The 16274-nt window shown below is 42.5% G+C and overlaps 1 protein-coding gene across 4 annotated transcripts in view; it reads left to right on the top strand.

Annotated features, from left to right (window-relative positions):
• LOC137369191 (protein prune homolog 2-like) overlaps nucleotides 1-16274 on the top strand; it is a 558836-nt gene that overhangs the window by 449761 nt on the left and 92801 nt on the right. For all 4 annotated transcript variants that reach the window (XM_068029990.1, XM_068029989.1, XM_068029992.1 and 1 more), the window contains 2 exons: nucleotides 2755-2834; nucleotides 8580-8801. In XM_068029990.1, coding sequence (XP_067886091.1) covers nucleotides 2755-2834; nucleotides 8580-8801 — 302 coding nt within the window. The remainder of the gene's footprint in view (nucleotides 1-2754; nucleotides 2835-8579; nucleotides 8802-16274) is intronic.

Genomic DNA, 16274 nt, shown 5'->3' with positions numbered 1-16274 from the left:
TGATTTGGCTTGTATTCGCTAGAGTTTAGAAGAATGAAAGGGGATCTCATAGAAACCTACTAAATTCTAACAGGACCTTTGCTGTTTGTAGTATATATAAATGATTTGGAGGAAAATGTAGCTGGTCTGATTAGTAAGTTTGTGGACGACACAAAGGTTGGTGAAGTTGCGGATAATGATGAGGATTGTCAGAAGATACAGCAGGATATAGATCGGTTGGAGACTTGGGCGGAGAAATGGCAGATGGCGTTTAATCCGAACAAATGTGAGGTAATGCATTTTGGAAGGTCTAATGCAGGTGGGAAGTATACAGTAAATGGCGGAACCCTTAGGAGTATTGACAGGCAGAGAGATCTGAGCGTACAGGTCCACAGGTCACTGAAAATGGCAATGCAGGTGGATAAGGTAGTCAAGAAGGCATACGGCATGCTTGCCTTCATCGGTCGGGGCATAGAGTATAAAAATTGGCAAGTCATGTTGCAGCTGTACAGAACCTTAGTTAGGCCACACTTAGAATATTGCGTGCAATTCTGGTCGCCACACGACCAGAAGGACGTGGAGGCTTTGGAGAGGGTACAGAGGAGGTTTGCCAGGATGTTGCCTGGTCTGGAGGGCATTAGCTATGAGGAGAGGTTGGAAAAACTCGGATTGTTTTCACTGGAGCGACGGAGGTGGAGGGGCGACATGATAGAGGTTTACAAAGTTATGAGCGGCATGGACAGAGTGGATAGTCAGAAGCTTTTTCCCAGGGTGGAAGAGTCAGTTACTAGGGGACATAGGTTTAAGGTGCGAGGGGCAAAGTTTAGAGGGGATGTGCGAGGCAAGTTTTTTTACACAGAGGGTGGTGAGTGCCTGGAACATGCTGCCAGGGGAGGTGGTGGAAGCAGATACGATTGCGACGTTTAAGAGACATCTTGACAAATATATGAATAGGAAGGGAATAGAGGGATATGGGCCCCGGAAGTGCAGAAGGTGTTAGTTTAGGCAGGCATCAAGATCGGCGCAGGCTTGGAGGGCCGAATGGCCTGTTCCTGTGTTGTACTGTTCTTTGTTCTTGGACTGGACAGACTAAATGTAGGAAGGATGTTCCCGATGGCGGGGGAGTCCAGGACCAGGAGTCACAGTCTAAGGATAAAGGGCTAAACCATTTAGGACTGAGATGAGGAGAGATTTCTTCACCCAGAGAGTAGTGAACCTGTGGAATTCTCTACCAGGGAAAGCAATTGAGGCCAAATCATTAAATATATTCAGGAAGGAGTTAGATATCGTCCTTAGGGCTAAAGGGATCAAGGGATACGGGGCATAAGCGGGAACAGGTTACTGATTTTGGATGAACAGTCATGATCGTATTGAATGGCAGAGCAGGTTCGAAGGGCCAAATGGCCTACTCCTGCTCCTATTTTTCTATGAGCTACATAAGGAGTTATTAGGGCAAATGACCAAAAGCTTGGTCAAAGTGTAGGTTTTTAGGAGCATCTTGGAGGAGGTAATAAAGGTCGAGAACCAGAAAGGTTTAGGGAGGCAATTCCAAGAGCTTAGGTTTGGCAGCTGAAGATACCAATGGTGGGAAAATAAAATTGGGGATATTCAACAGGCCAGAATTGAAGTAGCAGAGATATCTCGAAGAGTTGTTGGGCTGGAGGAGATTAGAGAGATAAGGAGAGGTAAGGCTGTGAGGAGATTTGGAAACACATATGAGAATTTTAAATCAGAGGCATTGTTTAGCCAAGAGCCAGTGTAGATCAGCGAGCACAGGGGTGATGGGTGAATGGGGCTTGGTGAGAGTTAGGTCAATGGCAGCTGCGTTTTAGATAAGAACATAAGAAATAGGAGCAGGAGTAGGCCATTCAGCCCTTCGAGTCCACTCCACCATTCAGTGAGATCATGGCTGATCATCTTCAACACCATTTTCCTGCACTCAAGTTTACAGAGAATAGAGTCACCAAGATGTTCAAAGCAATTCAAGCAATTATTTTGAGAGACGAACTTGATGTAAATGCAAGTTAGTTTTCTTCAGCCTTTTATTTTTCATAACTTTTTTGTTCCAACATCAAATCTATTTTTTTCTTCAAAAATTATTCCAAACATAATTGTTTGAAACATAACGTGTAGCAGTTCTAATTTGTACGTGTATCTTGTACATGTAGAGGTGGGGGCGGGGGGACATTTGTACCCAGGAAGACGTTGGATATATCCATGTACGTTTCAGTAACTACAGCCTCTATCCCTTTTCTTCCCCTTTGGTTTCTAAAGTCAAAGTTTGCTTAGATTCAGCTTTAGGCTATGTGAAGAACAACCAAACCAGAGGGTATGATCCCAACCACTATTTGAGGCCTTGTTTTGCATTGAAGTTTACAGTCACAGAGAATATTGGCTGTTATATGTTCTTGCAGTGACAGTCTTAAAGTTAACTTGAAGTCATGATTGTTAGTTTATTAACAGGCTAATTTACATAAACCTACATAAATTCTGTTCAAAATTAAGTCTTAAATTATCTTTGTAATTTTTTTTCAGTAACTGATTTTAAATAGAAATGGGATTGAACCTTATTACTTGGAATGGTTAGAATAGGCAGAAATATTGCTATAGAACTCTAAAGCACAGATGGAGACTCTTTGGCCCATCGTGCATCAATGCTTCAATGGTGCCAAACTAGTCTTTAGAAGTTCTATATGTCACTGGAATCAAAATTTGAGAACAGTGTTAACAGAAGTTTCAATTTATCAGTATTAATAAACAGCTTGTGTTTTACAGATCAGTGCCAGAGGATGTGGGAATGGACATTCCCTTTGATGAGGGTGCGTTAAGTCCCTTAGCTGAAGAAAGCAGACCTGGTAGGAACAGTTTGATTAATTCATTCTGTAAATAACCATGTTAAATTATGTGCTGAGAATCAGTGTCACAATAATTATGACTCATTTTGTTTGAGATAAAAGAGTAACTTAAAAGATGCCAAGCCAAGCTAGTACAACTGGCTGACGTGATGAGAACAAGCTCTTCAACATAAGATGAATCCCTATATTTTCTCTAATGACAGTCCATTTTGTCTTTGTTAACTAACAATATAGCCTGTATTTAAATTGTTTTCAAAGTTGATATTTAAAGCATGAATATTATGTGAAATCCATGTTGGGATTTGGTATTGTTTATTAGGTCATTTATTGCATACAGTACCTGTATTTTAATCTGTTGACCATTAACAAATAAGCTTGGAGTTATTTTATTCCATCTTAAACGACGCAGTTACAATCTGTACATTCACAGTACCATTCTGCTAAATTTCTCTGTGGATACTTTTTGTCACGTTGAACAATAACTGTGATAGTCCACTTGTTTGCTTACAAGAATAACTTGCATTTATATCTTTTTATACATTTAATGTAGTAAAAAATCCCAAGGCAAGACACAGAAGCATTATCAGATAATTTTTGACACCAAGTCACATAAGACGATATTAGGGCAAGTAACCAAAAGCTGGGTCAAAGAGCTAGGTTTTAAGGAGCATCTTAAAGGAAGAGACAGAGGTAGAGAGGTTTAGGGAGGAAATTCCAGAGCCTGGGCCTAGATGGCCGAATACACAGCTGCCAATGGCAGACTGAAGGAAATCAGGGATGCACAAGAGGCCAGAATTGGAGGAATGCAGAGTTCTGAGCATTGTAAGATTGGAGGAGGTTTCAGGAATAGAATGGAACAGGGCTAAGGAGGAATTTGAATGCAAGGATGAGAATTTTAAATTTGAAGCATTGCTGGACCAGGAGCCAATGTAGGTCAATGAGCATAGGTATGATGGGAGAACAGGACTTGGTGTGAGTTAGATCCTCATAGTCCTGCAAGTCTATTTCTCTCGGGTCGCCATCCAGCTTCTTCTTGAAGTCATTGATCATCTCCGCTTCCACCACCCTTGTGGGCAATGAGTTCTAGGTCATTCCCACCCTCTGCGTAAAAAATGTGCTTCCTCATATTCCTCCTGAGTCTTTTGCCCAAAGCTTTCAATCTGTCTCCCTTAGTCCTTGTACTATTTGGTAATGGGAACAGTTTTTCCTTGTATAACTTATTTAAGCCTGTCATAATCTTGTACACTTCTATTAAATCTCCCATCAATCTCCTTTGCTCTCAGGAGAACAATCCCAGCTTTTCCAGCCTAAACTTGAAACTAAAACCCTTCATTCCTGGAACCACAGAATCACAGAATTGCTACAGTGCAGAAGAAGGCCATTCGGCCCATCACGTCCACACCGTGTCTCTGAAAGAGCAATTCACTCAGTTCCATTCCCCAGCCTTCTCGTAACTCTCCACATTCTTCCAAAACATATAACAGTCTAATTCCCTTTTGAGTGCTTCAATTGAACCTGCCTCCACCACATTCTCAGGCAGTGTATTCCAGACCTTAACCACTCTCTGTGTGAAAAAGTTTTTCCTTATGTCACTTTTGCTTCTCTTACCAGATACTTTAAGTCTGTGCCTTCTTGTTCTCGATCCTTTCATGAGTGGGAACAATTTCTCTCTATCTACTTTGTCCAGACCCCTCATGATTTTGAATACCTCATCAAATCACCTCTCAGCCTTCTCTTCTCCAAGGAAAACAGTCCTAACTTCTCCAATCTATCTTCATAACTGAAGCTCCTCATCCCTGGAACCATTCTCGTGAATCTTTTCTGTATTCTCTCCGACGCCCTCACGTCGTTCCTATAATGTGGCACCTAGAACTGGATGCAATACTCCAGCTGAGGCTGAACTAGTGTCTTATATAAGTTCAATATAACTTCCCTGCTTTTGTACTCAATGCCTTTATTAATAAAGCCCAGGATACTGTATGCTTTATGAACCACTCTCTCTCAACCTATCCTGCCACTTTCAATGACTTCTACAAATATACACCCAGGTCCCGCTGCACCCCCTTTAGGATTGTACCCTTTATTTTATATCATCTCTCCATGTTCTTCCTACCAAAATGAATCACTTCACATTTGTTTGCATTGAACTTCATCTGCCACTTGTCTGCCCATTCCACCAACTTGTCTATGTCCTTTTGGAGTTCTGCACTATCCTCCTCATAGTTCACTATGCTTCCAAGTTTCGTATCATCTGCAAACTTTGAAATTGTTCTCTGTAGACCAAGGTCTAGGACATTAATATATATCAGGAAAAGCAAGTATCCCAACACTGACCCCTGGGGAACTCCACTACAAACCTTCCTCCAGCCCAAAAAACATCCATTAACCACTACTCTTTGTTTCCTGTCACTTAGCCAATTCCATATCCATGTTGCTATGGTCCCTTTTATTCCATGAGCTATAAATTTGTTCATAAGTCTGTTGTGTGGCACTCTATCAGATAAACGCCTTTTGAAAGTCCATATACGTCACAACATTGCCCTCATCAATCCTCTCTGTTGCCTCCTCAAAAAACTCCAGCAGTTTAGTTAAACATGATTTTCCCTTAAGAAATCTATGCTGGTTTTCCTTAATTAACCTGCATTTGTCTATGTGGCTCTTAATTTTGTCCCGAATTATTTTTGCTAGAAGTTTCCACACCACCGAAGTTAAACTGACTGACCAGTAGTTGCTGGGCTTATCTTTACACCCTTGTTCAAAAAAGGGTGTAACGTTTGCAATTCTCCAGTCCTCTGGCACCACCCCGAGTCTAAGGAAGACTGAACAATTATGGGCAGTGCCTCTGCGATTTCCACCCTCACTTCCCTCAGTATCCACGGATGCATCTCATCCAGTCCTGGTGCTTTATCCATTTTTAGTACAGGCAGCCTATCTACTACATCCTCTTTATCAATTTTAAACCCCTACAGTGTCTGAATTACTTCCGTATTCTTGCCAAATTGATTCTGCCCTCAACGCCTCTGGGACATCCTTTTTCTCCAGCACTGCAATGCTCTCCCTAATCAATACTACCACCCTTCCCCCTTTTTCCTTTTCCTATCTTCCCTGAACACCTTGTATCAAGGAATATTTAACACCCAGTCCTGCCCTTCTTTGAGCCAGGTCTCTGTTATAGCCACAGCATCATATTTCCACTTGGTAATCTGTGCCTGTACCTCACCAATCATATTAACCACACTCCCTGCATTCACATATATGCACATTATCCCTGATTTAGACTTATTACTTCCTCCCTTACTCTGACCCCACCTAATAACTTACTATTCCCTACTCTAGTGCTATCTACCTTCCCTAGTATTCTGTGCACCTCGGTTTTCTTCTTTGATATTTTCTCCTAGTTCCCGCACACCTGACTAGTTACCAGTTTTGATGCCCTCCAATCTGAGCCCCCTTTCAGGTTCCCATCCCCTGACAATCTAGTTTAAACCCTCCACACAGCACTAGCAAATCTCCCTGTGAGGATATTCATCCCAGCCCTATTAATATGCAACTCCTGCATCTTGTACAGGTCCCACCTGCCCCAGCACCTGTCCCAATGCCTCAGAAATCTGATGCCCTCCTACACCAGTTCTCCGGCCACATGTTCAATCATTCAATTCTCCTATTCCTACGCTCCCTTGCACATGGGACTGCGAGTAATCCTGAGCTTACTGCTTTTGAGATCCTGCCTTTTAATGTCCCTCACTCCCTAAAATGTGCTTTCAGGAGCTCATCCCCCTTCCTACCTATGTTATTGGTGCCAACATGGACCACGACCTCTGGCTGTTCACCCTCCCCCAGAAGAATGTCCTGTAGCCGGTCCGTGACTTCCTTGACCCTGGCACCAGGGATGCAATGCATCATCCTGGAGTCCCGTTTGCAGCCGCAGAAACGCCTGTCTGTTCCCCTAACGAATCCCCTATTGCTACTGCTGTTCCACTTTTCTTCCTCCCCTCCTGTGCAACTGAGCCGCAAACTTGGTTCCTACTGCACTCCTCTGAGGAACCATCACTCTCACCAGTATCCAAAATGGAAAACCAATTAGCAAGCGAGATCATCTCAGGGGACACCTGCGCTACCTTCCTGGTTCTCTTAGACTGCCTGCATGCTCCTAACTTGCGGTGTGGCCACCTCCCTAAACGTGCTATCCACATAGTTCTCTGCCTCACGGATGCACCACAGTGACTCCAGCCACTGCTCGAGTTCTGAAACCCAGTGATCAAGCTTCTACAGCCGGTGACACTTCCTGTAGATGTGTTTGTCTGGGACACATGGTGCATCCATGACTTCCCACATGCCACAGGCTGTACATTCCACACGGCCAAGCTGCCCTGTCGTACCTTAACTTAACAGACTATTTATTATAAGTAGACTAGCTTACCAGTTACTCACCAACCAGCTCCTTCCACTGCGCCAAAGCAAGAACCAAATACTGGAGGGTGAAAAAGTAGAAAAAAGGAGCCCCCCCCCCCTCAGATTATATTCCATTGAGAAAGAAAGATTTTGAGAAGGGTTGAACCATCTGAGGAAGTTAAGGATGGTCCCAAATTGAAAGAAAAAGTGTACAATTCTGTGAAGTTTAGTGGTAGGCCTAAAGCTTGGGAACATTTTAGAAACCAGCAAAAGTTGACATAAAAAATAGAGGGAGAAATTAGAATATGACAGTAAACTAGCAAAAAATATAAAAACAGACTGTAGAGCTTCTACCAGTATATAAAAAGGAAGAGAGTAGCTAAGGTAAATGTTGGTCCCTTAGACGATGAGACTGGGGAATTGATAATGGGAAACAAGGACATGGCAGACTTTGAACAACTATTTTGTATCTGTATTCATGGTAAAAAAAACATTAAAAGCATTCAAGAATAATAGAAAATCAAGGGGCAAAAGGAGGGAGGAACTATCTAAGACATTGAGACCTGTTGCCAGGATGCAGCTTGTATTATGGAGGTCTCCATCACCAATCAACTAAAGTTGCAATTTTGTAAGTTAGGAAAGATCCTGTCAGATTCTCCTTCCTATGGATAAAACAGTCCACTATTACTGGTTGATCCCAATCAGACCAATGGTAGTAGGCCGAAATAGATCTTCCACATAGGGCATGCACTTTTTTGATTGATAGAATCAATTTTCAGGGCATAGACCTCAGATGGTGCTTTTTAAATGTATTATTTATGGGACCTGAGATTGAAATTGCTATTTTTCCTCCCGTGTTAATGCTAGCAATTAAATAAGTGTTGATGCTACCATTAGAAGTGCAAGCTTCAATAGAATATTGACTCGAGTAGTGTGAAGGAGATGAATTAATGTGCACAGTTGATCTGGGGTTTTTATGACTGACTTCATCTGTGTCACGCTTGGCTTCAATAATTCCTTCAGACCAATGCTCCATCGTGTCATATCACCTCACTATAATGACATTTTTAGGAGATCCTGATGGTGAGGATTCTTGTTCAAATAAACGTGGAATGTTTGGGGCTTTAACCTGTATCTGAGCAAATATTCCTGCTGTTGTATGTGTACATTCATTTGCATACAATTTATTGTCAAAGATTGTGATGAGAAATTGCACAATGGTTGGCTATGCTTAGATATTGTTCTCACCAATTCTGCTTTAATTGAAGTTACATAAGCACAGCAAATTAAGATTTTTTTTTAAGGTATTTTCTGTGATTTTAATCTTTTTCCATTTCCATTGTTTTTGATCAGCACCACCTAATTCCCTTGACCTCAATGGAATTCAACCTGGGAAGAAAAAGCTTACAGCTCCTGCTATCAGCCTTTCACTCGATCAGAGTGAAGGCTCAATCCTATCTGATGATAACCTTGATACCCCAGATGATCTTGACATCAATGTAGATGACCTCGAGACCCCTGATGAGGCGGATTCTCTTGAATACTCAGGGCATGGTAATGAACTGGAGTGGGAAGGTAAAAACACCAAAAACAGTTGTTATTGAACACATTTATGATCCTCCTTTTGATTTTTTTTCATAGTACATCGTCAACATTTAGTTTTTATGACTGCTTTTATTACTTCATCTTTTAAAGATATGCTTTTTGGTGTTTAAGCACAAAGATGGCAGATGAAAATTAAAAATGGCAGAAATCTAGGAGTCATGCTGAAACAGCCAGTTTTTTTTATTTTCGGTGCTGCTCCCTATTTTATGCTCTTTCCTCCAAAAAAGTAATGAAATAGATGGATCTTTTCTCAGCTATACATTTATATTATTAACTGCATCATGTTCATTATAATTCCTGCCCTTTTATTTGTAGATTAATCTATATATAAACTGAGATCTGAATGTTGTAACCTACATTTAATTTGAATTGGAAATTGAGAGGGGAAGGAGAAGGGAGAACAATGGTTAAAAAAAAATCTAGGATAGATTCAAAAGAAGGGTTTCTACAACATTCCTGTGGGGTAATGTGCCAACAACAGTAGTTTGTGCTACCCACAATAATTTACATTAAATTATGTTCGCTCATTACTTTAATAACTGAAGACTGAACGAGTTGAACTTATTCAGAGCACTGCTTTAGTTTCCGTTGGCATCAAAAGCTGTAAAATATCATGCAAAGCCGAAATCACCAGAAAGCTATGTCTGATGGGAAAGGAATTAAAACACTTGGTGAAAGACAAGTTCAGGATTGTATCCGTGGGGGGAAGGGAGGTTCTGTCACACCCCAGGTCCACCAAACAGCTTCTTCCAGAAATGTGGCCCCAAAATGCCACTTTTTAACAGGGAAAAATCTAACAACCTCCTTTTTGGCACTCAATGACATCACCATTACTGAATCCCCCCACCATCAAAATCCCAGGGCGGTGGGGGTTTGCCGATGACCAGAAACTGAACTGCACCAGCCACAAATACTGTGACTACAAAAGCAGGTCAAAGGCTAGATATTCTGCAGTGAGTGACTCACCTCCTGACTTTCCAAAGCCTGTCCACCATCTACAAGACACAAGTGAGGAGTGTGATGGAATATTCTCCAATTGCCTGGATGAGTGCAGCTCCATCAACACTCGAAGCTCAAGACCATCCAGGATAAAACCGTTTGCTTGATTGGCACCCTTTCTACCGCCTTAAACATTCATCTCTTCATCACCAGCACACAGTGGCAGTGTGTACTCTCTACAAGATGCACTGCAGCACCTTCCAAACCCACGACCTCGACCACCAATAAGAGCATCTGCAGGAGGAACATGGGAATACCACCACCTGTAAGTTTCCCTCCAAGTCACACACCATCCTTATTTGGCACTAAAGCTCTGTGGCAGAGTCAAAATCCTGCAATTCCTCCTAACAGCATAGTGGGTATACCTATACCACACAGACTGCAGCAGTTCAAGAAGGTGGCTCACCACTACTTTCTCGAGGGCAATTAGGAATGGACAATAAATGTTGGCCTTGCCAGAGATGCCCACATCCCATGATTGAATAATAAAAAAAATGCCCATGTAATTAGGTTGTTGTAATGCCTATTGAAAATGCCTATTTTTCTATGATCTTAACACAAGAACAGAAGAAACAGGAGCAGAAGTAGACCATTTGGCCCATCGAGCCTGCTCTGCCATTCAATACGATCATAGCACAGTGGCCAGCCTCACAGCTCCAGCGACCCGGGTTCAGTTCTGGGTACTGCTTGTGCGGAGTTTGCAAGTTCTCCCTGTGACCGCGTGGGTTTCCTCCGGGTGCTCTGGTTTCCTCCCACAGCCAAAGACTTGCAGGTTGGTAGGTAAATTGGTCATTGTAAATTGCCCCTAGCGTAGGTAGGTGGTAGGAAAAAATTGAGGGAAGGTGGGATGTGGTAGGGAATATGGGGTTAATGTAGGATTAGTGTAAATGGGTGGTTGTTGGTCGGCACAGACTCTGTGGGCCGAAGGGCCTGTTTCAGTGTTGTATCTCTCTATGACTCTATAGCTGATCTTGGGCTTCAATTCCACTCTCCTGCCCACTCCCCATATCCCTTGATTCCCTGCGAGAACAAAAATCTATCTATCCCAGCCTTAAATGTATTCAGAATCACAGAATAATACAGTGCAGAAGAGGCCCTTCGGCCCATTGAGTCTGCACCGATGCATTAAAAACACCTGACCTGTCTACCTAATCCCATTTGCCAGCACTTGGCCCATAGCCTTGACGATGGACCATCCACAACCCTCTGGGATAGAGAATTCCAAAGATTCACAACGCTTTGAGTGAAGTAATTTCTCATCTCAGTCCTGAGTGATTGACCCCTTATCCTGAGACTGTGCGCTTGCGTTCTAGATTCCATGACCAGTGGGAACAATCTCTCAGCTTCTACCCTATCAAGCCCTTTCAAAATCTTGTATGTCTCAATTAGATCGCCTCTCATTCTTCTAAACTCCAGACAATATAGGCTCAATTTACTCAGGCTCACATCATAGGACAAGCCCCTCATCCCAGGGACCAAGTTAATAAATCTTTGCTGCACTGCCTCCAGTGCAAGTATATTATTCCTTAAATGTGGGACCAAAACTGCACACAGTATTCCAGCTGCGGTCTCACCAAAGACCTGTACGATTTCATTCAGACTTCCTTAGTCCTGTACTCCAATCCCCTTGCAATAAAGTCCAACATGCCATTTGCCTTCCTAATAGCCTGCTGCACCTACATGTTAACTTTCTGTGTTCCTTGTATGAGTACACCCAAGTCTCTCTCAACATCAGCACTTACCAGTTTCACACCTTTTAAAAAATATTCTGCTTTTCTATTTTTACGACCAAAATGAAGAATTTCACACTTCCCTACATTATGCTCCATTTGCCATCTTGTTGCCCACACACTTAACCTGTCTATATCTGTTGGCAGCCTCTCTACATCCTCCCCATAGCTTACCTTTCCACCGAGCTTTGTATCAGCAAACCTAAATACATTACTCTCTGTCTCTTCATCCAAGTCTCATTAATATAGAGTGTAAATAGCTGAGGCCCTAGCATTGATTCTTGCAGCACCCCTGTATTCACTACCTGACAACTTGAGAATGCCCCATTTATGCCCACTCTCTGCTTCCTGTCTGTTAACCAATCATCTATCCACACTAATATATTACCCCCAACACCATGAGCCCTTACCTTGCCTATTAATCTTTTGTGTGGCACCTTATCAAATGCCTTTTAGAAATCCAGGTATACGACACCTGCTGGTTCCCTTTTACCCTACTAGTTACATCCTCTAAAAACTCTAATAAATTTGTCAAACAGGATCTTCCTTTAGTAAAACCATGCTGACCTGTTCTAATCATACTATGATTTTCTAAGTGTGATGTTAAGACTTTTAATAATAGTTTCCAGCATCTTCTCAACAACCTTCTTGAAAAGCGGTGTAACATTTGCCAACTTTCAATCTGACGGGACCATTCCTGAATCTAAGGAATTCTGGAAAATCATAGCGAGCGCATCCACTATCTCTGCAGCTATCTCTTCTGGAACCCTAGGATGTAGGCCATCTGGTCCTAGGGACTTGTCAGAGTTTAGTCCCTCAAGTTTCTCCAATACGTTTTCTTAGCTGATATCAATTTCCTTAATCTCCTCACTTTTTAGCCCCTCGACTACTACCTATTTCTGGTATGGAACTTGTGTCTTCTACTGTGAAGATAGACACAAAATATTTGTTCAATGCCTCTGCTATTTCATCATTCCCCATGATGATTTCTCCTATTTCTGCCTCTAAGGGGCCATCATCTACTTTAGCCACTCTTCCTTTTTATGTACTTATAAAAGCTCTTACAATCTGTTTTTATATTGCTGGCTAGTTTACTCTCGTATTCTATTTTTTCCCCTTTTTAATCAACTTTTTGGTGGCCCTTTGCTGGTTTCTAAACACTCCTAATCCTCAGACTTGCTACTTTTTTTGGCAAAATTGTAAGCCGCTTCTTTTAGTCTAATACTCACCTTAACTTCCTGAGTGAGCCACGGGTAGGTCTGTCTTGACCAGTTTTTGTTTTTGAATGTAATGTACTTTTGTTGAACTCTTTGAATTGTTTCTTTAAATGTTTCCCACTGTTCATTTACCACCATACCTTCCAGTCTATTTATCCAATTAACCTTAGCCAGTTTTCGCCTCATACCTTCGTATTTGGCTTTGTTTAAGTTTAAGAATCTTGTTTATGATTGAAATGTGTCACTTTAAACTTAACATGAAATTCAGTGGTATTAAGGTCACTATTTCCGAATGGATCTTTTACTAGGACATAGCTTGTTAACCCTGCTTCATTATGCAATACGAGATCTAAGATAGCTTTATCCCTAGTTGGTTCCACAATGTATTACTCCAAGAAACTGTCATGAAAACATTTTACAAACTCTTGTAGACCACTGTTGCTAATTTGATTGTCCCAGTCTATGTGCAGATTAAATTCCCCCACAATTAATACATTACCTTTTTTTTACACGCTCCAATAATTTCCCATTTAATGTTCTGTCCAATATTGTAACTACTATTAGGGGGCCTGTGGACTACTCCCACCACTGTTTCTGACTCCTGCTATTCCTAATTTCCACCCAATTGATTGTACTTCATGATCTTCTGAGGCCAGGTCCCTTCTTATTAATGTCCTTATGCCATCCTTTTACTATCAGGGCTACTCCTCCTCCTTTGCCATTCTGTCTGTCTCTCCAAAATATTGTGTACCCTGGAATATTCATTTCGCAACCTTGATTTCCTTGTAACCATGTCTCAGTAATGGCAATTAGATCTACATCTTTTACCTGTATTCGTGCCACTAGTTCACCTATCTTATTACAGATGCTTCGTGCATTCAGATAAAGAAACTTCAGTTTCATTTTTTACCTCTATTCCCTGCAATGACCTTATTTGCCGATGCACAATTTTTGTTAAACTCTCTGTCCCTTCCTGCCCCATTCTGTTGGGAGTTCCCCACATCACTATCTTGCTCTGGTGCCTTGACCTCTCTCTTTGGATTTCTAAATTTCCCTTTATCCAAATCCTACCCTCCCCCCCCGCCCCCCAACCCCATTCCCTGTTTGTTTAAAGCCCTGTCCACAGCCCTAGTTATGTGAATGGCCAGGACACTGGTCCTAGCCCGGTTCAAGTGAAGCCCATCCCAACGGAATAGCTCCATCTTCCCTGAGTACTGATGTCAATGCCCGGTGAATTGAAACCCCGTCTTCCCACACCACTCTTTGAGCCATGCGTTTAGTTCTCTAATATGCTTGACCCTGTGCCAATTTGCGTGTGGCTCGGGTAACGATCCGAAGATGATTACCATTGATGTACTGCGTTTTAGTTTGGACCCTAACTCCTGAAATTCTCTAAGTAGAACATCATTTCTGATTCTACCTATGTCATTGTTTCCTACATGGAACATGACAACTGGATCCTCCCCCTTCCACTCCAGGATCCTCTCCAGCCACGAGGAGATGTCCTTAACCCTGGTACCGGGCAGGCAACACAGCCATCGGAGTTCCCAGTTGCAGCTACAAAGAACTGTATCTATTCCCCTGACTATACTGTCTCTTATCACTACCACGTTCCTCTTCACTCCCTCCACCGGAATGGCATCTTTCACTATGGTGCCATGGTCAGTCCACCTTGCAGTCCTTCTCGTCATCCACACAGGTAGCAAGGACCTCATACCTGTTGGACAAGGTCAGGGGCTGAGGCTCCTCCATTACTACATGCTGATTTCCCCCTATCTGCCTCACTCACAGTCACACCCTCCTGTCCCTGTCCCTGACCATTGACCATCTCTAGTTTTCTCCCTACTCTAAAGGGTGTGACTGCCTCCTGGAACAAGGTGTCCAGGTAATTCTCCCCCTCCTGATGCTCTGCAATGTCTGCAACTCAGTCTTCAGCTCAGTAATTCTGAGCTAAAGTCGTGCAAGCTGCAGACGCTTACTGTAGACCTAGTTGTCCGGGATTGCAGTGCATGCCACAGATTCCCACATGCTGCAGTTGCAGCGCACCACCGGCCCTGCCATCTTTGTACAACCTTATTTTTTAATTTGTAAATTAGCTAATAATTCTCACAGCTGAAGTAATGGAAAGTTCAACTAGCCTACCTTGGAGTCGAAGAAAGACTCATCAGCTGCTGGAGGCTGAAAAAGATAGGAAAAGGAGCCCCTCTCTGCACCTAATTCCCATGTGCACCAAATTTCCAACTTCGCTCTGGCAATGTCTCATTCAGGCAGGTGTCTCCTCTCACTGTCCCCTCACTGTGTGTTCAGCTAAGAGACTGGTCTGCCTTGTGTAGAGATTCTGATGAGTCACTAGCTCAGCTTTCTACTGCAATAATTCACACCTTTTGAACCTAACTACTTTCAACTGATTGACAGATTACTGCTGACTGCCTCTTGTTTAACAAGGCTGTTTACCTAAGCAGGAGATTTTAATGCTGATTCTTAATCTAAAAGTTAAACTTGGCAAAAACTCACCAGAACTTACCACATGCACCAAATTTCCAACTTCACTCTGGCAATATCTCACTCAGGCAGATGTCTACTCTCACTGCGTTCCCTCATTTAAATTAAAAGACCTTGATTTTAAACCCCCTTGCCCAACTAGTCTGGGAGAGTTTAAGATTAGGCCGAGTTCACTTACCAGCCTGTGGTTGGTCCCTTCCTGCCCGGCACCATTTCATCTTTACAGACTGTTGGGGCCTAATTTAAATTCAAAATTGATGTTAGATGATCTTTCTAGCCTTTGTCCCCTAGACCATCTTCTAGAATGTCACCTGCTGGCACCACAACCTAATCTTTTGCTACCAAGACTCTCATCAAGACCTTTATTATGAATGATGAAAGATCACAGACCTGAAACGTTAACTCTGCTTCTCTCTCCACAGTTGCTGCCTGACCTGCTGAGTATTTCCAGCACTTTGTTTTTGTTTCAGATTTCCAGCATCTGCAGTATTTTGCTTTTATTATAATCCTGAGCTCAACTGCCCATGTCCACTTCCGCAAGAAGCCCTGCATGCCCATCAGCTTGGTCCTTTTCCAATGTCAACTATTTCCCTCTGTCTCAGTGAATTAACTTCAGGATCTGTGTTCTTGATTTCAAAATCCTCCATAGCTTTTCTACCCTATTTGGACATAATTCTCTAGTATGGTCGAGCCAACTTCCCAATCACCCTCACTGTGCCTCCCCGCCATCACCCTCCCCCCCCCCCCCCCCTTGCCAACCAACACTTCATTCCAGAAATTCATAATTACTGTTTGTCCCTTCATTTCTGCTGCACTATCAGATGGTGATATTTCAGTAATTAAGCCCTTTTTCTCTGGAACTCTCATCACTTTTGCCTGCAATCTCCTCCCATAAACTTCTTGCTATGGTATCTGCATCTCCGCTTGTAAAGCAATGAGATCTTTATTTCCCTGGGAAGTACTATGTAAATGTTAGTTGCTGCAGCATTTTTTTT

The sequence above is a fragment of the Heterodontus francisci genome, chromosome 4 (genome assembly GCF_036365525.1).
Source record: "Heterodontus francisci isolate sHetFra1 chromosome 4, sHetFra1.hap1, whole genome shotgun sequence".
NCBI lineage: Eukaryota > Metazoa > Chordata > Chondrichthyes > Heterodontiformes > Heterodontidae > Heterodontus > Heterodontus francisci.
This window is presented reverse-complemented; position numbering and strand designations above follow the sequence as displayed.